Source organism: Cololabis saira, chromosome 1 (genome assembly GCF_033807715.1).
Source record: "Cololabis saira isolate AMF1-May2022 chromosome 1, fColSai1.1, whole genome shotgun sequence".
Taxonomy (NCBI): Eukaryota; Metazoa; Chordata; class Actinopteri; order Beloniformes; family Belonidae; genus Cololabis; species Cololabis saira.
In genome coordinates, this window is record NC_084587.1 from 19,309,683 (window position 1) to 19,336,395 (window position 26,713).

Consider the following 26,713-nt stretch of genomic DNA (forward strand, 5'->3'; position numbering starts at 1 on the left):
AACAAAAATGTCATAATTCTGGATTCATTACAAATCAACTGAAATATTGCAAGCCTTTTATTATTTTAAAATTGCTGATCATGGCTTACAGCTTAAGAAAACTCAAATATCCTATCTCAAAAAATTAGAATATTCTGGGAATCTTAATCTTAAACTGTAAGCCATAATCAGCAATATAAAAATAATAAAAGGCTTGCAATATTCCAGTTGATTTGTAATGAATCCAGAATGTATGACATTTTTGTTTTTTTAATTGCATTACAGAAAATAAAGAACTTTTTCATAATATTCTAATTTTCTGAGACAGTCCTGTATACCTTTATTTTGAAAACATACCACTTTTTAAAGGAATATATAGCATTCATTTGAGGTTGGGGGCCTGCACATATTTTTGGGAAAAATTGAACTTCTTAAAAGGATGGAAGTTTGTGGCATCTGCTTCCATAGAAGTGGATCTGTACGTAGATATTTAGGACACAATAAGCAACTGTGGGAAGTAGAGGCTATGGCCCCTGCTCCTATAGACAGTAGTATGTCCAACATTTGGTGGTCAATTCGTTTGGTCTAAAAATAAGAAGCACTGATCAAACAGATATGCCTTGTGATTATAGACTGTAAAAAACAATAACAACAACCAACACTGATGCACTTTCTGTGTCCTTACAAAATGAAAGGTACCTCGGTTTGCTCTATCCATCCACACTATCGCTTCAGTGTAATAACATTTCTGATGATCATAAGTAGCCAACACTTGAAATAAACATGTTTGTATGCACTGTTAACTGGATTGTAATTAATAAGCATCTTCTAAGTTTATTTTCATTTTCAAACCTTTTCATGAATGATTATGAAAGGTCTCCCAACTTTTCAAAAAGAGCACCCTATTTTGTTATTTTTTACAGACAAATATGAAAATATAAAGTATCAATTAATTTCTTTGTTGTAGCTCAGCTATAATTGTCTGATTGGTTAAGCATTAATTACCTTCATATAAATACTACATTTTCACATCTTGTCTTTCAATTAGTCAAATCTGCTGTTTTTTTTTCTTTTTTTAAGTTGCAAATTGAGAGGTTTTACATTTGTTTACGAGAAAATGTAAAACAAAATGTGATGGGGTCATTAAGCTCTGACATTATTTTATTTTATTTTAGATTTTAGAACACATTATTTTTATACCATTAGAAAACAATCACATCCGTCTGTAGTCAAAATAATTTCCTCCATCGTTTACATTTGTTTTCCTTCATTGCATTTTTTTATATTTGTGATTTCCGTATTTTATTACCCACCTCGGAATTCTTCATCATTGATTGTAATTTTTTTATTTTTTATTTTTTTTACAGATTTAATTTTTTTAACAAACTTTATTCAACATTTCAAAATTACAACATTTCTTTGAGGAAACATTGGTTTCCAACTGAAACATAAGTTCACAACACACAAGCGAATATGTAACTATACATTTTTTCCAAGATAAACTTCTAAATTTAAATAAAAAATAAATAAATAAAATAAATTTAAATAATCACAAAATAAAATAATCACAGGGGTTGACATTTCAACAAAAATGTATAAGCGTAGCAAGATTGTATCTTAAAGAGCAAGAGACTCTAACATTGTTTCACATAAATCATTTATAGATTTTCTTTTGAAAGTACCTTATGTTATATAACTTTTTATTTCGTTTTTAAAACATACTATGGAGGGTTTGCTGTTTTTCCATTTATTTAGGCTGCTCGTGTGTGCAGTTCCACTTCACACCTGCAGGTGGCGGTAATGTTTCCACCGGTGAGTTATCCCACACGTCCGCCCGGAAGCAGCAGGACGTACACAAGGCTGCTCACACGTGGGTGCGGGAGTTCAATCTCAGTTATGCGCTTTGGGACCCTGTAGCTGAAAACATGCCGAAGAGAGTGAAAGTTGTGCATGAAGAAGAGGCCCGGGGGCCGGAGCAGGTGGAGGATGTTCCCGCGGAGACCAGGCGGACCCGCAGCGGCCGCAGGATCCGAGCTCCGGCCTCTCAGCCGGAATACAAACCCCCGGCGACCCCCGGCAGGAGGACCCGGAGCTCCGTGGCCCAGGAGCGAGTGGCGGCAGAAGACAAAATCGTGGAGGAGCCGGAGCGGAGCCCCGAGAGGCCGGTGGAAACCAAGTCTGCTGCCTCGCCGGAGCCGGCGGCGGCCGGGGAGCAGCAGGTCCAGGTCCAGGCGGATCCGGGGGCAGCAGAGACTGTGACTGTGTCCAGGCCTCCGGCTGCAGAAACAGCACCTTTAAATTCAGAGACTGTCCCCAAGAAGAAACCTCATTTAGCCCCAAGTGCTAAAAAGATCCCGGCGGTTCCTCTGGGAAAACCCAAGTCAGGACGAGTGTGGAAGGACCGCAACAAGCAGAGGTAAACACACCCGGGAGGAGATGCTGGTATTCCAGCCAGCTAGTCCAGGGGCCAGAGCCCACAATCTCACTCGTCAGTACCACTCAAGGTGACACTACTTACTTATGATTTTTGAAAAGATCCATGTCTGTTAGGGATGGGCGGTATGGACTAAAAAATGTATCACGATAATTTCTGGTATTTATCCCGATAACGATAAAAATGACGATAAAAAAATACCAATTCAACTCCACCTTTTTAACTATACATCTTCCTTCCTTCCATCTTCCTTCCTTCCTTCCTCCCTCCCTCCATCTTCCTTTTCTCCCATCCTTCCTCCCTCCATCTTCCTTCCTTCCTTCCTTCCTTCCTTCCTCCCTTCCTTTTCTCCCATCCTTTCTTCCTTCTTTCTCCCTTCCCTTTATCCCATCCTCCCTCCCTCCTTTCCTTCCTCCCTCCCTCCATCTTCCTTCTTTTCTCCCTTCCTTCCTTCCTTCCTTCCTTCCTTCCTTCCTTCCTTCCTTCCTTCCTTCCTTCCTTCCTTCCTTCCTTCCTTCCTTCCTTCCTTCCTTCCTTCCTTCCTTCCTTCCTTCCTTCCTTCCTTCCTTCCTTCCTTCCTTCCTTCCTTCCCGTACGTTGTGCGTGGATTTAACACAGAACTATAAATCAGCTTTACACAAAAACGTCATCAACGGGAATTTATCATTTTTACCGCGAGATGACAAATTCTTACCGTGGGGAATTTTTTTGACGGTAAAATATCGCCCATTCCTAATGTCTGTAGATGATATTTTGGTATGATAACCCTTCCTGAGTGGCTGCTGTATCAGAGTTATCAGCTCATGAAGTCACCCACCCCCCTTCAGAACATTACATTTTAGATGCTGGTGCATATCCTGGTTTCGACTCATGTACAGGATATCTGTCAATGTTTCACAATATTGTCTTTGGTATCATTTTAAAGGGGGCCTTTTAAAGCAGCACAATGTAACTTTCAGCTTTTGTTGAGTTTGGCGTCTCCTTTGGACAAAAGCGGTAGTGCTTTACCAGCAGTGTGGCAGGGTTCCTACCATGCACCTCAAAGTTACATAGTGCCAGTGAAGGCGATACAGACCCCTCAGACCATGACAGAGGTGTCATTAAATCTGTGGGAAGTTGATGTACCATCACAATGACTCTGGAAATATTATATTAAGATGGAAAAGTTACATAGTGCTGCTTTAAGCATTCATTCAAGCTAAGATGTTATACATTCCCTGAATCCTTATGGTCCTGTGAGTATTCCAGTTTTTGTATTTTGTGTCTCTGTTGTTCCTAGATGACACAGGGCTAAAATATAGTATATCTTTTAGGCGAAAATTGTGTAAAAATGTGTGTTGTTTATAGTTTAAAGAGCTGCAGTGACGTCTATGTTGGTCAGAAAGATTCACATCTTAGCTTGAATGAATGCTTAAAAGGTCCCCTTTAAAATGATACCAAAGACAATATAGTGAAACATTGACAGATATCCTGTACATGAGTCTAAACCAGGACATGCACCAGCATCTAAAATGTAATTTTTTGAACTTCATGAGCTGATAACTATGATCCAGCTGCCATTCATGAAGGTTGTCATACCAAAATATCACCTACAGACATAGATATTTTCAAAAATTATAAGCAAGTTTTGTCACCTTGAGTAGTACTGATATCTGGTCTGGCCCATGGACTAAGTGGTGTAGTCTTCTCTTTCACTCTTGCATTAAAACAATAAAAAATCTTGCTTAGCTGAGACTCAAATACTTTCAAATGGATCAGTCGACCCTAGGACTATATCCACTACGAGATTAAAAAATAAATCCATGGCTAATAAACTCTTCATTGCTTGGTTTATTAAATAATAATAATAACCACAATCATATCCTGTAACAATGCACCTTTCAATAACCATGTCTACCTCATAGAGCTGCACCTTTCACTTTTTTTTTTAAATTGTATATATGTTAATAAGAGCTGTCTATTTACTGTACAGTGAGCGAAAATAACAGAGTCAAATTCCCTGTCTTGTTTGACCTGACTTGGCCAAATATGAATCTACCGTAGGTCTTTATAAAGCGTCATCCTATGATAGTTGACACTTCAGTCCTTCATACTGTTGGATATTTAGGACATGAACTGAACACCACTCATAAGATCACCGTATGTGGGAATGAAAAACACAGTTGTCTCCAAGTCTGTTTGTCTTCCAGGTTCTCTGCGCTGGTGAGAGATAAACCGTTGAACTCCTCTTGGGAAAAGAAGATGGCGGCCAAGCGGGAAAAGCAACTCCTGAAACAATATTCAGTGAAGCTTACAGAGGAGAAGGCCCGGCAGAAAGAGGTAACGTAAATGCAGGATTGATGCAACACCGATGTCAGTGCGGATGCATCTCTAACAAAGTGTCACCTGTCATCTGTGTTTTTAGGAGAAGAGGCTGAGAAGAGAAGAAAATCTGAAACGGCGTGCAGAGAACGAACGGAAATCTGAGATTGTTCAAGTGGTACGTCATCAGATGTTTGCACAGTGTCAGAATATCTTCACTTGATGTTTTGTGCACTGAAATGTTAAAATGAAAACGGTGTGCAAGGGTTCAGAGCTCAAGAGATGACAACTGTTTCAAAAAGCAAATCCTTGAACTTTCTGTTTCGCAGATTCGCAACACGACGAAGATCAAGAGGATGAAGAAAAAGCAACTGAGAAAGATTGAGAAGCGAGACACGCTGGCTCTGCTGCAGAAGTCCCAGAAGCAGAATAAGAAGACCAAAACGCAGAAAAATGTTGAGCAAGAGCTTACTTGAACAAAATCTGACAATAAAATGCATATATTCTGTACTTTTCTGGCATGCTTTTATTCATCTTATCATTTGCTGGGGTTTAAACAAAGCATGTTACATTTTACTATCAATTATCAGCAAACATGGAAGATCCGCCATTTTTAACGTCATTTTCCAATGAAAAGTAGCATATTTTTGGTTATTGTTACAGATCCTGACAACTTTTATACAGTTGCTCAAAGCATTGAAGCATTCTTCAAGATGTTAGTCCGATCAGTTTCAAATGTTTATTTTAGTTCAAACCCATTAGCTCTATGAAGCATTACCGTACTGTCCTGATTCCCTGTGACTGATTCAACCTACGACAGACTTCTGATGATGCATCCTTTCGGTTATTTTGTACAAGCCAATCCAAATCTGTATTAGCAAAGATTATGTTGGTGCTTTAGTTTGATCTAGATCCAACAAAACATTTTAAACTGGTACGGGGGTAAAAGCATTGTGGAAAACTAATATCTCACGCAAGGAAAGCAGGGATTTACCAGCTCTATTTACAGCGGGATGGGCTGCTGCTGCTGACTACAACTAGAAACACTTTAAGAATATTCTAAACCTGACTGACACACCATCTGTAATGGAAAAGGATGCTGCAGAGTTTGGAGTGACTTACCCATCACAATGCCTCTTGGTTGGCAGATTGGTGCGGTAGTGCCTCTTTCAGAAGGTGTGATTTTTTTTTTTTTTTACTACAGAAGTTTACAGGAAGTGGATGCCAAACAATAATGACGATGTGGGTCTGTTATGTCCCAGAACCCTGCAAATGTAAACAGCTCAACAAATAACATTTTCAGATTTAGGTGGCCCCGAGCAAAGGTTGGAGTTGCGTTGTCTCGAGGTTTTTTACTTGCCAGTCATCGCAGGTCTCCAAATCTTCAAGAAATATATTTCGTTCATAGCCGCTAGATGGCGGTGTTGCGCTGTATTCGTATAAACATGCATGTAAAAGTGAAACTGCTGTTCCATGACCGCTGAGGAGCGATACCACGGCTGTCCAGCAGGTGGCAGACGCTGCTCTGTTATTGGGAGGTCTCCAACTTTATCTCAAGCAAAGTAACATTGACGCAGTTTATTTTCTATAAAAATGGTGCATCAACAAAGCAGTGCAAAAGTGAAACTGCTAAAAGTCTGCCTGTCTGACTGTACAGTTTAAATTAATTTAATCGTCTTAGTGGATTGTATTGGACTAGTATTTGACTTCTCTGAAAGTGGCTTTAGATGACCAGTTGAGGAAAAGTAAATATAAAGGTGAATTGAAATAAATTAGATAGTAGAGTACTACCCGATTACATTTCTTGGTTTATAAATCGGTTGATAAGGCAGAAAGTTATAAATGCTAATACTGATTCAGTCAAAATGGTTACTTTGACATTTTTTGAAGGAGAGGCCCAGAATAGTTTTTTTTTAATGCCAATATGCTTCAAGTTTGATTTGTTTTAATCTATAATTTTTTGTCTGATCTCCTCACACAACTCTGCTATGTTTGTCTGGTTCCATGCTCAGTGTGGTGAACACCATGACACCAAACGGCTTTCACTTTCTTTATTTCAGAGACCTGTGGGTTTTTCTTTTAAATGGAACGTGCCCACACAGACATGTCTGCAAGTCAACAATTTTATTTTCTAAAACTTTGTTCAGAAATTTCAAATGAAACTCACAATTTTGGCACAAAGTGTTTGTTTTGCACATTATTTATGTCTCTGGTTAATTTTACTTCAGAACCTCGTCAGTTATGAACTTCTGCAAAAACAGTACATAAGCGAATTAGAAGTGAGCATTTGATATAAACATATTTTTTCTGTTATGAAAGTCTTTTTTTCTCTTCTCACATTCGGTATTGAGGAATGTATCAGGCCTTTTTGTGTCCCCAGTAAAAAGTGAAATACTATTATTCATGTTGAAAGTTTACAACATTTTCCACATTTACTGTCCGTCGACCTCAGTGTGGTATTTCCCTGCAACCAAAACATTCTTATTCTTAGGAAAGAGAAGAAAACAAACCAAAAAGTCAAATCTTTCCAAAATATGGAAATTTTATTTACAGTTCAAGTCAGTCACATGCAACATTTTTTTTAAATGAATAGACATGAAATTAGCAAAAACAAGAAAAGAAAAAAAATATTATTTTCTTCAAAATAGCAATATACAAAAATAGAGCTTACAAATACTGTACAGCAAATCGTCTCAAAAATATTCTGCTGCAGAATTCTTAGTTTTACAAACAATGTCTGTGAAAGTCCACAAACATAATCAGTGGGAGGGGTGGTTTGGACAAAGATGGGGGCGTTAATTGTGAGTTTATAAGCGCTACAGGGGAATAAATAACACACCAAACAAATAAGAGGAAGGTTCACTTCAAGGAGGCAGTGATAGTGATTAAACATCATAAATGGTCTGGCTGCTAAAACCAACCATGGAAGAGTGAATGAAACCCTCCGCTGTAAGGGAAAGTTACATTGCTTTTTTTTCTTCTTGTTTTTTTAATAAAAGCAGTTTTATTTTTTTCACATTCTGCAAGAGCATTATCTGCCATCAAACCTTGTGCCATGAAGGGGACATGAACATCAAATAAATGCCCTCTGAGTGCCATTTCTGTTACTTTCTTCTAGGTGTATTGGTGAATTTTTTATGTGAAACAGTGTTACCAAATGTGTGGCTATTTATAACCACCCCCTCAGAAGCAACACTGACGTCAATGATGATTTCAGCTGTGGGAAGACCTTATTACTGTATTCATGACGGCTTCACTTCCACTTTTGCTTCTCTCTCTCTCACACTCTCTCCCTCTTTAACAGAGGGAGAACCTTCTTTCTTGTTGGCTGAGACTTTAAATCACATTTCATGTGGAGTTGGCACTTCATCTTTCAGTGTGATTAGGACGGCACTCGGGAGCAAAACAGGGACGCTAGTGGAAAATTTCTATTTCTATCAGACAACAATAAAGATGACTAAATGGCAGTAAGTCTCAGCTGCCATTTAGTTAATCAACAACTTACATAATAGCATCTTCTTACATTTAACTATGGTGATATAAGTGGTAACTTTATTCAAAGTAACATGCTTTCACATTAAATCTCCTCTTCTTTTTCACATGAACCATACATTCAAAGAAATAAAAAAAAATAAAACAAGTGTAGACAGGAGCAAATCCTTAAGACTTGTGTATCAGCAGTGTCTCTCAGGGACAACGGAAGATAATCAATATTTCGGGATGATTTTAGAGATGTTGGGTGTTTTCTTACTGCAACATTGGCAGTGGGATAATCAAAGCAAAGTCCATGATAAATCACACCACATGCTGAAGAAAGCCCTTCAGATGTTTTGTTCAACAAAAGTTTTTCAGATCAAAATAAATGATCAGTTGAAAAGTCATGTGATGAAGCTTCTTAGTGATCAGGGCAGAGTTTTGTTCCAATAACTGGGCACAATGTTTCTACTTTTAGAGCTTTTTATTAATAGTCTTGACCTCTTTAAAGGTCACTGAACATTTGACATTTCAACCTTGCTTCCTTCTCTGACCCTATTAAAAAAAAAAAGGACTTCACTCCTCCGTCTGTGTGGGCGGATGTTCGACAGAACCAACATTCAATCCACAGAGGTCATGGTAACAATGCTTTTCTGCCACATGCAGTCGAGGGCATTGTCCCAGAGAGCTGCTCTGCATGTGACAGTGCCCAGAGGAGGGAAAAAAATAAAAAATAAAAATCTGTCAACAGAGTGGCAGTTGCCAGTCCGAAGACTTGGACAGACGCATGTAATGTTCATTTTGCTGCTTTTTCAGAAGTCTATATATAGCTTATTTACTTGACTAATCTTCGCCTTTAATGTTTTTAAATATCAACACAATTTTACAGAACAGGACAAAAAACTTACATTATTAGATGTTCATGTTATATCAGGTATTACATTGTACCAATTCTGATAAAAGGCTAATTTTCTTTTTTTTTGGGGGGGAGTATATCACCTACGGACCTTCCCTTGTACCATCGGGAGGAAATATCTCTGCTTGAACAAACCGAGATATAACCATAAACTGGTCGCAAGTGAAAATTAAGATAGTAATGCTAGTAATGTTAGTAATGCTTTCGTTATACAGGAAGCTATTACCACGAACAAACCATACATCCTGCAATCTCTCACATACAGTATCATTAAATTATCACTGAATGACCTCACTGTCATGGATCGGTAACCTGTTACCACTGGATAACATTTTTCCCACCGACGTCACTGGGGGGGGGGGGCGGTCTCTATAGTAGAGGTTTTTTTTTGTTTTTTTAAAGCCCATCTTTTAAATTGGCAACAATGCAGCCAACAAAAACGGAAAAAAAGGGCTTATAGTTGATGTATGTGTGGCACAAAACAAAAGCCCCCTGTACCGTACAGAAAGAGGCAGAGAGGCGAAAGCGCCAGAACGCTTCAGCCAAAAAGCTGAGCTGCACCGCATGTGTGTGTCCGTGTGAATGAAAGTGCTGTTTCATTACAACCTGCTGACCACTGACTACGGCAGTCTTGTTGGGGTTTTTTTTTTTTTTAGGGGGGGCAAACATGAACGAGAGGCTAGAGCTCCCAATTATGTCGAGCTAAAGATATGCCGGCGACATACTGAACGTAGTAGTGTCAATCCACCAAGTCCTTCCCTTCATGCAACAGTACCAAGAAATGATGTTTGGAGACGGCAAATAAAATTACTCTTGTAGGGCACAAGCAAAAAAAAAAAAAGAATGAAAAAGAATAAAAATGAACAAAACCAAAGCTGCAGCTACAGTTTTCACATCTGTTCCTAAATTGAATTGATCGTTTTGTTGACATGTGACGATGCTTTCAGTTTTACGTGTTTTGTTCTGTCAAATATCTCAACCTTTTTCAGAATTAAGTTGCAGTTATTTTGATAAATAATGTGATGCAGAGCAATGGAAGACTGGAACATGTACGTCACCACAAGTGTTTGAGTTAAATGTTGATCAATTTCGCAAGTTTGTTCTGTGAAACAGTTTAGAGATAAAGCATAAGGCTATACACACTTACACTGGATATCTTTTAAATAAATACATCTGCTTTTTTCTTTTTCTTTTATGAATATCACAGTAGTGACTTTGAGATTTTTATTTTTCTTATGTAAATGTCTGTACTGGCAGTTTACTGTTGTTTATGTGTGATTATATATCACGTTTTTAACCCATTCAAATATTTCACATTTAATCAGACAACAAAGTCTTGAGGTTGAGTTTCAATTTTGGTGTGTATCCGTACACAATTGTCCACATTTCCTGACATCTAACATTACAGTTATGTCCCTTTGAGATTTATTTCTATTTTTATTGTTGAAAAATCCAAGTTTATCAATTCAAAATGAAAACATAATGCTGATTAGCACTGTACATACAAATAATAGTTCAGAATAAAATATAAAACACTACCTTGGGACTTTGATCCACAAGCAATTAAGATTTTGACTTTTTATAAAGTGCGTGTTAAAAAAAAAAGAAAACAAAAAAAGGAACAAGAATTTGTATTTTAGTGTACTGAAGTTCTTGGCTTTTGTGTTCTCCTCCGGCTCTTTTTCGCTGGTGTCCCCAGAAAAGTGCTTTGGTTGTGAACAAGTCACGAAGGAAACTTCTTCAACAACAACAACTCGTCTTCATTGTCCATGAAGAGCGAAACCACGAGGACAGCTGATCATCAGTCACAGCCGATGTAAGGAGATCCTCTTGTGAACCAACGCAGAGATAAGAAAGGCGATGATGGCTGCAGAATCACAGGTTTTTTGTGGAGGCCTGCGGAGCAACTCCAGTTTCTCCCATCTATCCACACACTCGTATTGAAGTGTACCTGTACAGGTGAGCGCATGAAAAGCTGGGGTGTGTCTTATGTGTTTACTGTGAGGGAGGGGGGCGGTGCTGAGTCTGCTACACCGGGTTCTCGATGCCAGGTAAAGGCTGCTGAGCCGGCTCAGGGGGCTCTGGGCTGCCGGCCTTCTGGGCGAGCTGCAAGACGGGCGTGTTGCACAGCGGGCACACTTTCCTCACCTCCAACCACTTAATGAGGCACCTGAGAGAAAGGGAAAACAGTGGGGTTTATGTTTGAAAACAAATCTACATGCCATCACAGTTCAGAATTGCAAGTTTAGAGGGTCTTTCTCCTATTGCACCTTTCTGAGCAACCTCTTGTGTCTATTTTAGTTCATGTATTTAAAGTATTGCACTCAAAAACTCCCCCAGCTCTCTGACTGGTCAGAAATGGTTGAAAGCACAGCAGCTGTTATTTTATTGATTTATTTTTAGGTACAACAAACTAACCCCTAGGCAGGTGTCACCTTGCAGGTTAAAAAAAAAAAAAAAAAAAGGTGAAAACCCCTAAATGATGTCTTCTTTAAAAGGAGCATGAGGCTCCTTTTAAGAAATGAGACTCTCTAGCGCCACCCTTCACCACGACGGCCGTTGGGGGTACTGCAGCCAACAGCGAAGCCGGCACGGGAGAACGGGGAGCACGCGCATGCAGCGTCATGTGACGTCACATCCGCAGGACAGCGCGGGAAATTCGGGCCCGAATTGCAACACATTTTGCAGCACACAGCCTGTTCAAGGCAACGGAGAGATACACTAGAGGGCTCATTCGTTTTGGTCATCTGACATTCATCTGACATTATTACTAGAAAACTTAAAATGTATACAGATTTTTTTCATAAATCCTGCCTCAAGCTCCTTTAAGTTAAAGATGTTTAATGACTGTTGTCTACAGAAAATGTAAACTTGGTTTACATTTCAGCAAGTTTAGATGTCACATAAATAATTTTGTTAAACCAAAACAATCACAGAGTGACAACTGCATTTGTCATCTCATAGCAGCTGCTGCACAAAATGGATTAACCTTATTCTCTCTTCAAACTTAAATCATCAAAATCCACTTCCTTCAAGTGTTATCAGCCTATTATATGAACGTCATGACCCGACACCACCCCCACAGTTATGACCGGCAGTTTTTCATCACTACCTCTTAGATGACTCAGAGAGGCATCATAATTCAGTTTTAATCAATGATAAACAGAGCTCAGATTAGATGCACAGTCTTCCATGTTCAAGCAAGGTTGAAATTTCAGTGATAACTTCAAATTCCTGGAAAAACAGTCTCCTGGGTCAAACTGTAAACCTAACAACAACTTTTGTTGCCTAAACAGAGCCAAACAATAGACGTAAATTGAAGTAGGGCAGGATATTGCTTCACTGCAGGATGTGACCTCTCCATCGCCCTCCAGGTGTTGTAACAAATACCAAATGAGAATCCCTGGAATTGTACGAGAAAATGTCCTGACCATACCAGGGGACTGGTGATGGGCGTTAAGGGGCATTTAATGGATTTGAATCAGATGGAAACGCATACATATGATTTGAAACCTGTTTTTAAGCCCATATTCCAGCATTTTAAATGTGTTAATTTGACGACTATGAATTTGGCTTAGAGAACTTCCAAAAGGCAGGTGACCAAACACTCAGTTTAAAGCTGCAAGCAGCGATGAACGGGCCCTTCAGGCCTGGACATTTAGCGGATGACACCACCCACGACTCTCTATATCAAACCATTTAAAAGTTATGGCAGAAAATAGGATCTATCAAATATCGACCAATCAGAAGAAGGGGCGTGGCTAATTTGCACCAATTATGTTCAAGGACTCAAAACCGAGTCAGATGACACCACCCACGGCTCTCTATGTCAAACCATTTAAAAGTTATGGCAGAAAGTAGGAACTATCACATATGGACTAATTGGATGAAGGGGGGGGGGGCGCACTTTTGGGCGTCTAGCGTTGCCAAGGTAACGCTTTTGACTGAGAAAAGTAATGCCCATCGTCGCAGGATGGAGACGCACATTTTGATGTATAACACACCTGGGTGTACGTTACGGTTCGGGCCGTATTAACTGCCGAAGGAATGGCATAAATCGCACCAAAATTACACGATTAATTCAAAATGGCCGACTTCCTGTTCGGTTTCGGCCATGGCGCCGACTTTTCTTTAAGTTGCGACATGATACAGGTGTGTAGCGATTTTCGTGCATGTACGTCAAACCGTATTGTGGGGCTTGAGGCACAAAGTTTTCTAGGGGGCGCTGTTGAGCCATTAGGCCACGCCCATTAAATATCAAATTTTTCGCCAGGCCTGGCTTGCGTGCAAAATTTGGTGACTTTTGGGACACGTTTAGGGGGTCAAAAAGGCCCTCCTTTCGTCGGAAAAATAAAAAGGAAAAGGTAAAGGAAAAGGAAAAAAAAAAATTCCTACAGATACAATAGGGCCTTCGCACTGTAAGCGCTCGGGCCCTAATTAAGCATTTTTCTTGATCCACGTTTTTCCCCTCTTTTCTTAGCAACATTCAATCAACACCCACTTCTGTTCAGATTCCACTAGTTGTTTATAGCACAATTTCTGTATTGTTCCCTCAACAAACAACTTGTGTAATATATATTTTTTTCCTCTTTTAAAAACAGCATGACTCGACTTGCAAACACATGAAATGCTGTGACTGGTCAGCACCCTCGCAGCAACGGGGGAAAAAAAACACAACAAAAAACTAGGTCAAGAGGTGTCAGGCTGTTGTAAACAACTGCGTTGTAATGGTCAGGCGTGGGGGGGGGGTAAAGCTGGCTCAAGCAATCCCTCATGAACTGTCATTTGTCACGGCAAACACAACACTTGCCTTTACTTTTAAGTATAAAAGTTTTTAAGCCTTTATTTTTAATGTACTGTCAGTACGTTTAAGTGCACTAACAAAGTTGAATTATTACCTTAGTCCGACTGATATTGACGTTTTGAAAACCATGTATACACTTTAGTCAGGCTGTAGCCGAAACGGAGCTCTTGAATTCAAGGTATTTGTGCCAGATAAGGTTCTAATTCGAAGCAGGAATGATAACAGTCATGACATGACAACAACACAGTGGCATCTAATCTGCCGCATTTGTTTACTAATTGTTCCAACTAACCGGAAGAATGCCAACTTGAAAAGGCATGTAGCGCCACCTAGTGTCGCGGAGTTGAAAGGACTTAATAATTCTCTTCCTGCGCATGTATACTCGGATTTCTCAGAAACTCCAGTTAAACCTTAGCTAGATTGTTGCCAATAGCTCAATTTAGATGTGCATGTGACTACCTAAAAGGAAAGGGCATCTATGATGTTAAAGAAATCTAACCAGACTCATGTGATCCTGGCTTGGTGTGAGTATTTTGTTTGTACGAGGCTGCATACTTCAACATAAGCCAATACTTACTTCCTATGAAAGGCATGCTTGCATGGACAAATCCCCAGCTCATCTTTCTGTTTGAACTCCTCCAAGCACACTGCACATATCTGAAAGTGAGACAAAGTCAAGTTGAAGAGATCATTTTTGTAAACATTTATGCAGAAAACTTTAAATATTTTGGTTATTCTGTGGTGTTGTTTCTTTCAGACCTAATCTGAAATTTGTACTAGTGGACTGGATACAAATCACTCAGGTCAAAACTCAGGTTTCCCTGGGAGGGGAAAAGAAATTAGGAAAAATAAATTCACAATCTGTGTCCAGGTTCTTCCCAATTGAACAGAAAAAACTTACATCAGTGTTCACAAAGATTCACAAAATTCTGTTTTGAGGTGAAACATCTTTGACGCCCAGCACAGCATCCTAACACGGGTCACTGAAAAAGACCCAACTTTTGTTTGTATGTCATTGTTTAAAATGCACACACACTTTCGAATACTGTGAGGGTAACAAAACACTAGCATGCTGATGTGTGTTTGTTTTTGTTTTGTTTTTTAACTTTCCCATTACCAGGAACAGCAATGTTTATGCTCAGAGCGCTGAGGGTCATGCACTTGTACATTTTAAGTGGCTTGCAGTCATTTCCTTCAAGGAAATTGGACTACACTGTGACAAACAGAAGGGATGGCTTTCTGCAGTATCCTAAAGCAGTGGAATATTAAACTTTTTGACAAAACCCTTTTCTAAGTGTATTATATTGAACTGGACTTCGGAAGTCAACAGATTTAACAGGTTTACATTAGGAATCATCCAGGGATATTCCCACACTTCTGGCTTGAATCCAATGCAGAACAAAGAAAAGTTGCAGTTGTTCCACTGACCACTGGGGGCCGGCTCTATAAGCGAGCTGATCTCTACTGACAGTCTTCAGGAAAACCTTGTGGGTGACATCAAAGCGGGTTTTGTTCAGTTCCTCTACAGTCTATGAGAAAACCCCTAGGAGACTTGAACTGAAACAATGCCAACCTCCTCCATGGCCCTTTCAGGCTTTGTGACTCCACTGCCTCCACCTGGCAGAATCCACTGACCACTGCGTGTTACAGAATTATAGGGTAGTATGGTGTCAGAAAACTCTTCACTTCAACACTAAGCCACCACTTTCCCTGCATGCCAAGCACCAATGAAATAAAATACCAGGATGGCAAAACTGTTTGTTGTGTTTGCATAGATGGTAAACAACGTCATCTCCTACCTATAGTATAAGCAATCAGCACCACCTCACAGAATTTTGGGGCTGTCCCAAAAACCCCACTGCACGGCCACTCCCAAAATGGAGAGACGTGTCAATGGCCAAGGCCTCGTAAAACTACACCCGGATCCTTATTAATGACAATTCCCGTAAACCTGCAAAGAAGGACTGAGAAGGGGCTGCAGCTGGTCTGCAGAATGATCAAGTTGGAGCACATTGGAGCTTCCGATTTCTTCACTAATGGCCCTTTTCCACTAGTACCTACTCAGCGCGCTTCTACCCGCCACGCCCCCGTCTTGCGCTTTTCCACTACGGGCCGAGGCGGGGGGAGCCGTGCCAAGCAGATACTTTTTCTGTAACCATTCTGCTGAGGTTCTAAGCGTGCTGAGCCGGCACTATATCTGACGTCATCACATTACAGGCCACTGATTGGTCGGGGGGGCGGGGCCGTCAGACGTTTGAATCAGGAAGCGGGAGTCAGCGCGAGAGCGACTCGCAGCGATTTTATTATACAGCGCAAACGTCTGTTTGGTGATCCAACTCTGAGGTGCAGATGTTCATAAACCTGGTGGCTGACGAGAGAATTAAAAAAGGGATGTAGACGGGTGATAAGGAACCATCAGATCCACAGGCACTGTTTTACTCTCAGCCGCTCGCGGCTCCAGCTGATTTTCTCATCAGCGCTGACACAAACAAAGGGATTGCGCAACGAGTACGTCACAGCAGCTTCACCCCAACCCGCCCACTTCTCACCTGGCTGTGGAAAAACAAACGAGGACAAAACAGGTGGAGCCGGGATGAGGCGTGACGAGCCGTCCCGAGGCGAGTCGGGCTGAGTAGGTACTAGTGGAAAAGCGCCATAAGTGTACAATTCATGGAAGACTGAAGTTTTGGTCAGCTGCTGAAACCACATGAAGAATAAGGTGGCCGAAAAAGGAGGAGCACTGGCTCAACCCTCACAGGAGTTTCACAGGATACATTTGCGCTAGACATCTGTCTCACTAAGGAAAGTCAAATAATTTCAGCAGCAGCTGCCCCCCAGCCAGTCATGAATCAGCAGGCAAATCAAGACACTATAGTACTCGAGCTTAGCCTCAACAAGTGTCTGGCACTGACATTGACAACACTAGAGACAGTGCAATATATCACCCTGTCACTTGTCCCCAGGGTCCGTCGCCTCACTTTCTAAAAAGACAGGCTCCGTATTCAACGTTTGCCAGGGCTCGCATTTTTCCTTTACCCTCTGCTTCACTGACAATCCACGAGTCCCCAGGCCTCGCTGTGTTTTGGCTGCAGAGTTTGTACCCAAAGACCACGTGCTCTACCAAGCTACACAGGAATATAGAGCCAGCTCCATTTATGCAGTTGGTGCCTTGCAGAAAACATATTCCATTCAAACTTTCCAGTTCTGTAGTATACGTCCTTCCCTACTACCTTTCTATGGTATTCAGTAATAAAGATTATCTAAATAAAGCATTTATATGTAAAAATTAGATCTGAAAGTGCTAATAACGATTAGCACTTGTATGGTCTTGTTGACAAGTCAAAGTGCTTCACAATGCAATTCGACATTCATGTCATGCCTTTTGTCCTATACTTTGAGTGTAAATCCTTACCATGCACGCACGCACACGCACACGCACACAGATAAAGACATTGTTTTGCCCAAAGACACAGCCATCTGGAACCAGAAGGCTCAAGTTTAATCCACCAACTGATTAATGAGGAAGCAACGGATGACCTTACACTAAAGTAGAATTATATAAAAATAAAAGACATGAAAAACTGTTTGTTAAAACATTTAACAGATGGTATCCCAATAGGACATTAACAGATGATCTTGCTACTGACCCCAGAAGGGGCTCGTGCGAAGGCAGGGTGAAATCCAGATCTGGCCAATGAGGTGAAATGACTGACTGCCCTGCATCTACTTTTCTAAGATTTAGCAATAACCAATACAGCAGTTTACAGAAATATGACATTGCAAGGACACAAGCAAAGAAATAGTCAACCCACTCAGCTTTCCCATCACAAAACATCAGGGGAGAGCTCTTTCATGGCCGAATGTTTTATTTTGACACTTTTAACCCTGCTTCTTTTGTCACCCAGATTTTCTTTTTCTACAGTTGTGGGTGGATGGACAATTGTAAGTGAAAAATAAAACAGTCTGGGGTCTCTCTTAGCTTTCTCTCTGAAAAAATGTGGGATTAAAAAAAAACTGTCCATCTTTTACAGTTTTTTTTTTTCCTTTTTGCTGGTGAATCCCTCAGTGTTTTTGTTTCCCATCCTTCCTCTATGCCTTGTCTGTTGTGTTAATGCGCTGAGATGAGACCTGAAAGCCCTGGCAAACAAAAAACAAAAGAAATTCCCTACTGTGCACTATTCTCGTAAGTCACACTTAAAATTCCACACAAAAGCCACTTCAACAGATTTAAACATAGAGAAAGGCAAACATTACTGGAAAAGCCTTCGTGTCAGACATGAAGCACGCACCAACAATAGTTCCTTATAAAAAAAAGTCCCACAGCATTTAAGTTTAAAAAAAGCAAAGAAAAAAAAGCTGGACTCAAAACAGCCAAGTAGGCAAGTAAGATCAAACTAATTACCAGCTGGTTTACGTTCCATCTTCCAAACACTGTAAAATGATCTGCACTGAGAACCAGTGGAAAAAAAACACTTTGGAAACTAAGGTCTTGTGATCCATAAAGCATCTCTGTTCATCAAAACTATGCATCTGGATTAAAAAACCACAATAGCTGATTTCTTTTATGACTTAGACAACTTTTTTTTTTCCTTTGACTTTTGTGGGACTAGCGGCCTTTATTGGGAAAGTATGTACACAGGAAAGGGCAGAGATGGGGAGGGAAGACACGCCGTAAGGAGCGACAGGCAGGGACTCGAACCTGCGCTGCCTGCACAAGGACTCTGTAAATGGCACCCGCTCAACCCACTGAGCTATCCAGGGCCCCTTGGACCACTTTTAAACTACAAAACTGATATGCCAGTTGCAGAGGATTCAAACTGGGGATCCAAATCCAAACCAGTGAGCAGTTGGTGGACAGTCGTAGGTGCAAATAACTGAAAAACGCATCAAAGATGCTAAGAAACACGTGGCTGGGCCATTACAGATACCTAGCGTGCCAAATATAATATAATTGAACTCTCCATTAGAGCTACAGCTCATAAGGAAGCAAGCAATGTAGCAACATCACTGTGAGGAAAGGAAACCCGCGAAGCAAAGATGAGATGAGCTGTACAGCATTCAACAAAACACAATACACTATACCACAATATGAGTGGGCTCGCTACTTTTTCATTTAAAAAGATTTTTTCCACAATCCTCTAACTTTCTTTGTAACACAGATCCCTGCTGCTCCAAAGGGACTCTGCTACTCATGCTACTCCGTGTTTATTGCCTTTTCTTGTTTTGAACAAATCTTTGTAGAACAGCTTACACTTCTCATTTTCTTCTCTCCAACCGTTTCTAGTTGTTTTGGTGAAAAAACAAGGTCTGAAGGACAGGTTGGTGGACCGCTGCCAGATAGTGTGTGGCCTCCTGTCACTGATCAGTCATGTAGTCTGAACACCACAACTTCAAGACGCCTGCCTACAGGACAGCAGGTGGATAATGAAGTCTGAATGGCTCACAAATCTGCCCATACCAAAAGTCATGAAGTGTGAAAGTTCCCTTGGATGCAACTTTACAACGATGTCTTGTCTAGTAAGCATGGAGCTACACTATGCAATGCCAAGCTTTAGTATTGGAGTAATTCAGTGATACGTTTGAACGGGAAACTGATTCTGGAGAAGAATAAGATTGACTTGTTATTTTAACAATACGTTTCTGTGTGATACATTCCCAAAAACGAATGATACGTTTTGCAATGATACTGTTTTTGTTCAACAGCTGTAAGAGGCAAGTTAATGTGGGGGTTCCTTAGTTTTGTCACAAAATTAAACTATATGGCTGTGTTTCTTGATTCCTGTACTTAGATGTAGTAAATGGCTTAAATTAACTTGGTAAACTGTAACACATGAAAAGTGCAAAATGTATGTGTGTGTGAAAACCTGAAAATTCAACACTTAAGTCATGTTGACAATTAGTGTTGTATGATCATTTCTATCATCTATAGATTTCTAATTGCTCATTTGTATATGTTGTTGTTATAAGTATGATATTAAATTTTATGTTAACTCTAGGTGGAGGCACCTGATAACCTCTTTGAGTTTTCGCCTCTTCCTGCACTTTAATTTGTAAAGTTGTTCCTTTTATTTGTGTAATTTTTAACTGTGAAAATAAATAAATCTAAATAAAAAAAATTAAAAAAATCTAAATGATCAGGGGAAAAAAAGCTATTGTTGGAATGTGTATATATATTATATATATATATATATATATATATATATATATATATATATATATATATATATGCAGAAAGGGGCATAAAGCAGCATGATGTTATAGTTGTTTACAAACATTTACCTTTTTTCACCATCAAATTTTTATATGCAACATATCAGTTAACCTGAGACAGATTCAAACTCGCCCTAAAAGTAGGAGTATTTTAGGAGACCTGGTCGGCTTACCCATCAAAAAATAACTTGAGTATGCCTAAACCTGTAAACTGAAACCTCACAGCATTTATTTACAATACTTTAAAAATAGAAAGTCGAGAGGCGACGAAGACCATCCTCATAGGTCCAGGCTGATCCTTTGAATTCATTCAAAAGTGGGTCATCCACCCAGGCTTTCTGCCCATTACTGCCCTTAAACACACAAATCTTGGTTATTTTGTCACAGCCTTCACTCACATGTGATGTTTTTTCTCGGTTTCCATAAACATTAACAATGAAAGGCTGATGCCCAGTGGGACACTGTGAAACTCCAGAACTGACAACAAGAAACTGTGGTCTGCCCGTGCCAAAACACATATGAAGATGCTATTCGTAACATTTCATTTGCACTACAGTGTTACAGGGAGGATGTTCTTGGCTGTGGACTGCCATTACCCTATTGTAAAATCACTTCTGGTGCTTGACACATTGCTAGTAATTTTCCAAGCTGAACCCACATGCAGCGTTACGTAATGATGACAGTGAGGAGACTCATGAATTAACCACAAGACAAGCATGACAATGAGTCATGTGTGCAGTAAATGTGAGTTGGTAAACAGCATGTCCTTTTAAAAAATGTTTTTTATTGTTACCAAAATAGAGAGAAACTGCAAAAAAGAAAGATAAAAGTATAAATGGACCACTGTTGTAACTACCACACACACACCCACACACACACACACCCACACCCACACCCACACACACACACACACACACACACACACACACACACACACACACACACACACACACACACACACACACACACACACACACACACACACACACACACACACACACACACACACACACACACACACACACACACACACACACACACACACACACACACACACAGGGATGTTCAGACAGGGTACATAGTTGCTTCAGATCCAGATTACCTAACTGGAGTTTGCACTTTAAACCTCTAAACTGTAATGTGATTTATTCCAAACCATTTCAAGGCCAATTATGTCACGGATTTCAAGAGTTTTCATGTAAATGCAAACCTGGGTAATGACTGAACTACTGTTAGATGTGAGAAATATGTGACTGGTCAATTTCAAACCTTCGGGTGACAAGACAGGAACAGGAGATTTTTCTTTATTGAAGTTACCAAAAGGATGAGTGCTTACCTCATGCAAGTTTAGCTCTTTGACCTTTTCCTTCTGAATGACCTGAAAGGCATAAGAGGAAATGAGTAAAAAACAAATCACTACGAAAATAGATCATGTGGAAATACGGCAAAAGAGTCAGTTCGGATGAATAATAAAGCTGTTGGTTTCTTGTAAGTTCAGTCATACAAATACTTCTATGTGTGCACAAACTGTATGAGCTTGACAATCTTATGTAACCTACAGCTGAATGCAGTGATATTTTTAGTTTGCAGGTGGTGATTTGAATGGGGAAACAAATTAACAAGGTCAACACTGATCCTAAAATCAACTCTGCCATCTGATTAACTCTGGTGTCTTTTTGTCACGGTGGTTTTGCAGAGCTGAGAAAGACGAGCATCTCTATTTATCAAGCTTTGTGAGCATCACTCTGCTTTAACAATGAGCCCCAACAGACTGCGAACATGGATTTCCCAGCTGACGAAAACTGGTAAATAGTTTTGAAGTGAGCTAAATCCGCTGTGCAACTGTAGCTGCCAACTCCACTGTCAAGTGAATTAATGGAACAGCTAAAGCGATGGATTATTTAGCCCCATATAACCACATACACTCTTTAATTTGTCTTTACTTATAAGTTGTTTCTTATGTAAAATTCCTGAATGCATGTGTTTTTCTTACTTGTTTGTATGCATATAGCTCTTTGTGCGCCTGGTGCCGTAACCTGGAGAAACGCAAAAACAGAGCATCTATTTGATTAGTGAGTGATTTTCTTCAACTGACTAAATCACATTCATACATATTCATACATCCTGGAAAAGTAGAAGAAAATTCCAAACAGTGATGTCAGCAGGTATGATAAAAAAAAAAAAAAAGGATCATTTTCCATCCACATTTCATGTCTAAACTTAAGAGACATTAATTCATGTGATGAAAAATATCTGGTTTACGTACATTTAAAGAATCTACAGACAGAATAAATACTTTTATGTGACCAATTTATGTGTTTATGTGAATTAAATATTTACATTGCCTAGTCATGCAAACATAAGCCAAATTACTTTTTAACAGACATCCTCAAAAGACTCAAAACACTGAACTGTGAGTAAAACATCAACTCAAAAAGTATACAAAAACACATTTGATACAACATTTAGAACTGCTGGGTGATGAAGCGCACTTTGAAAGTTTGCTTAGCTTCAAGTTGAAAAAAAACTACCAACAGTAATAACGTAAACATCGTAGTGAACAGAGAAAGAACATGAGCACTTAATAAGAAGAGAATCTGTGAACTGAGAATATATAGAAACAGGGAGGGGGGGAGCAAGAGAGACAGGAAATTCATAGGTTTGTAAGATTTACCTCCATTACTAGTAACCTTAACCTCTCGCAGCTGAGTGAGAGGGATCTGTAAAACAAGCAGCACAGTCTAGGAGAAAAACTGACATTTTGAAAGAGGTCAGCAGGTAAAGGTGCAGGGACTCCCAAGGTCAAGGACAAGGTCAAGGGTCAGTGGGTCATGGGCGATTGATTGATTGTTCTGAGGCCCTTTAGTGAAAATAAACTTCTGGCTAAATGCAAATAACTAAAGGTTCTATTTACTGTACTATTACATCATCACTGCAGTTGATAGCAACTACAAATTAACTATATTGTCAGTAAAGGAAAAGGTTTGTCATAACTGAATTCAACATTTTGCTTTTGGATTTCAGATACATTTCTTCATTTTTACACATTCATTAACCTGTTTGTGTATTTGTGATTTAACTACTTCAAGGAAATTCACAAAAATACAAAATACTCAAGAAATATGTCCAATCTCTGTGCAAACAACGCTGTACATTTTGCACATGTGCGTATAGACTAGAGACTCACTGAGAGAGAGGTGGTCGAGTATTTCTGCGAGAGTCTGCCTTGTGTCAAAATATGTGTGCCAGTCTGTCTCTGCGGGAATGTCACACCCCAACTCTAACTTAGGTCACTTCATTCCTCTGTCAGTGAAAGTAAGATCGATGAGCCTTTACAGGCTCAGAAACTATATAGGATATCACTTTTAAGGTGGCCTTTAAGACCAAGCCAGTGGTCATAACATTTTATGGTAGAATTTAGTCTGCAAAAACAGCAGCGATCATTCATAAAACCCAGCATATGTATTATTTGCAATATTATAAATCATTTAGGGTCAGTCCTTTGGGAGACTGCATCTTTAGATGCTTTTTAAGGAGCAAAACTGCTCTTTTTTCTTTTTAGTCACTAAACTCACAATCTGGACTTTCAGTATTGAATCATGGTACTGCATCAAAGTCATAAGATATTCTAGAAAGTATTCTTCATAGGTACATGAGGAATTAAGGGAGTAATTATTTTACTTACCATTTGCCCTGCAAGATAGGATATGACAGGATGGCGAGGGGAGATTTTTAGGGGAAACTGCTGCTTCTCACTGTCTTAGATAAAACAATGCAGGGCATTATTTGTGTTCAGTTAGCTGCTGCCAGGAGGAAAACCCCTGAAGTATCAGCAGCCAGGATAATCTGGTTACCTTTGAGGTTGTAAAGAGGGCCAAGGGACTGACTGGCAACTAACTCTACTTGTTCCTTCATAGTTTAAAAACAAAAACTGGAGTAGATTGAAGATTTTCTGCAACAAAAAATACTTTCAAGACTTACTGTAAAAATTAAAAATGGAGGTCTGATAAATAAAGAGGTATTTTTAATGAAAGAAAACAGTGAAATAATAAGGACCTAAAAAATTAAATAAAAACATAATTAGTTTCTTTGACGCCAAGTGCCATGATAATAATTATAATGTTGCAGCTTCAGCATATTTTCACATTTCTCTTATCTATTTAGATAATCAAGTTACCAATTGTGGGATCAGTGTTACCTTCTCCAAACTGTGCTGTTGAAACAATCTGTCCATTTGTGAAATAGCTTTTGGAAAAGTACAAAATGTGCATCTCTAAAGAGGGAGAAGAAAGATTCATTCTCATTCAGCCACTGTGACAAGTGCCATACAGATCATTTGTGATACATTTTATCTCTGAGTGCTATTTGATGCACCCTTTTAGCACATATATATGTAACAAAGTCAAGACAGATACGTTTGGTCCTGACTGGTACTAAAAAGACATAATTCTCACCTTAGCAAATAAGGTATCACATTAATATCATACATGTACGTGTCTGTTAATGTATCCTATTAATGCACAAATGTGAATAAAGCTACAGGGAATGGTACAGGATCCCTTGTGAACAACTACATCATGAACCAAAGAGACCTGAAAGAGACAGATGCATGATGGGGGTCTGTGAGAACAATCAGTTCATAATTTCTCACGAAAGTGGTGTTGATGGGTTGCTTGTGAACAGATGTCTCCTACCCAGTGTTAAAGCTTGATGGTATTCTAGCCTAGCCTCTTTACAAAACATTTTCTGATCATTTTTATAAGCAAAGGTAAATTTATCCATGAGGGATGAATGTACACAAGCTGGATGACGGCTGTTAGAAGTTGCTTTAAGATTAAATGGCGTGCATAAATTTGGGGAACCAGAAAAATCAGGAATTACCTACATACTAGAGACTGTTATTACTTTTTTTGTTTTGCTTTTTTTTCTCCAATGCGTCTTGCTGGCTTTTTAACTGCTCAGGTTCAATACTAAAATTGTGTTACTTTAACATGATTATGCATTTTAGTTTTACTTTATAGACTGTTAAGTTGAGATGGATGTTGTACTTCTGCTAAATCAACGGTTAGTTTCACCCAGTAAAGCATTCTGCCACAAAAACAACAAACAAACGTTGTTTTGGATGACAGGTAGCTCAGCTGGATGGACAGGAGCCCCCAAGTACAGAGGTTTAAGACCCTTGCATGCCGGCTTGTGACCCTTCCCAGCTCGTCTACTCCCTCCTCTCTTTATTTACCATGTCTTCACTTAAAAACAAAAGGCCACTAAAGCCCACAAAATAAAAATAAAAAATCTCTGTATGACACTTTTTCCCAAAAGTAAACACAATACACAATTCAAATACTAATCCTTTTCTAAACCCACATAAAAGGAGCATAGCTCTTACCTTATTAGGTAGCAGCAGAAGAGGAGGCTGAGGATGAAGACAAAGATGGCGGTCCCAAACACCACAATGTAGATATTGAGGGGAAGGTTCTGGAACCCTATATTCGGCATTGTGAAACTGCAGTTTTGCAACTCTGAGTTCATGGATATTCTGGATGGAGAGAAAGAAACATACACAGTACATGAGGACTTTCAAACTTTGTCAAACCATGGGCTAATAATAAAACATCAAAAAATAATTTAAAAGAATACCTAAAAGTGAAAGTAACTTAGTTCCGCTTTCAAGTTTTCTTTTATTACCCTTTAGGATTACATTAAGGTAGTTTTTGGTTTAAAACAGAGGTACATAGGTCAGAAACATCATAGTTTCTTCTTTATATTAAAAAAAATAAAGCATGGCCGGATAGCTTGCTTTAGTTTAGTCTTTAGATAAAACCCTGGTGGCAGGAACTTTTAACTGAACCACCATCAGTGTAGAACTCCAGTATGATATTCTGACCTTTGGTAGTGACAAAATCATTTCTTGACAGTTTTAACTCCTACATAATAGTTTTGCAACAGTTTAAATGCAACATATACACCAAGTAGTCTCAAAAAGCTAATTATAATGATGAAATCAGTGTGGAAGGAGCTGACTCAGTTTCCTGGCATGATATGTTGCTGATGATGGCGATGAACAAGAAGATACATTTCCTGCTCATCAACAATGAGTCAATAAAGTGCTTATATTAATCATATATATATATATATATATATATATATATATATATATATATATATACACACATACACATACATATAAATGGTACAGTTGATCTCAATTAATTATAAAGAGAAATGATTAAATAAAGCTACACATTACATAAACAAAAACACAACATTTCTCATTGGAAATATAGTTTCAATGTAAAAAAATAAAATAATGTTTACTGTGAAATAAAAAAAACCCTGCTTTAGAGTTTGTTAAGATTGGCAAGATGCCCAAACCTCAGAGTCATCTGAAGACAAACGGTGGGACAATTACTCAGTGAGGAACACAAATTACACCAACATTATTGCACGCATTATTGCTCATTTATATCCACATCAGTAATACAAAGCAAGAGCATCTTCCAAGCCTGTACTTTTTTAATAAACCCCTTCTGAAAAAAAAAAGGATTCTCCTTCCACTGAATCATAACCTTTTTCACAAATAAAAAAGGACAATTTA

The 26,713-nt window shown here is 39.2% G+C and overlaps 2 protein-coding genes across 4 annotated transcripts in view; one reads left to right on the forward strand and one right to left on the reverse strand.

The window, feature by feature from the left end:
• Positions 1-1,807: 1,807 nt before the first annotated feature.
• ccdc86 (coiled-coil domain containing 86) lies at positions 1,808-5,218 on the forward strand. The gene is made up of 4 exons (XM_061730478.1): positions 1,808-2,395; positions 4,603-4,732; positions 4,818-4,892; positions 5,044-5,218. The coding sequence occupies exons 1-4, from the start codon at positions 1,905-1,907 to the stop codon at positions 5,188-5,190; spliced, it is 843 nt and encodes a 280-aa protein (XP_061586462.1). The 5' UTR covers positions 1,808-1,904; the 3' UTR covers positions 5,191-5,218.
• Positions 5,219-7,268: 2,050 nt separating this feature from the next.
• Positions 7,269-26,713, reverse strand: part of rnf24 (ring finger protein 24) — a 36,596-nt gene continuing 17,151 nt past the window's right edge. For all 3 annotated transcript variants that reach the window (XM_061717206.1, XM_061717222.1, XM_061717215.1), the window contains 5 exons: positions 25,505-25,654; positions 22,112-22,154; positions 21,455-21,496; positions 14,486-14,565; positions 7,269-11,274 (listed from right to left, as the gene is read on the reverse strand). In XM_061717206.1, the coding sequence (XP_061573190.1) occupies positions 11,133-11,274; positions 14,486-14,565; positions 21,455-21,496; positions 22,112-22,154; positions 25,505-25,654 (457 nt within the window). In that variant the 3' untranslated portion in view covers positions 7,269-11,132. The remainder of the gene's footprint in view (positions 11,275-14,485; positions 14,566-21,454; positions 21,497-22,111; positions 22,155-25,504; positions 25,655-26,713) is intronic.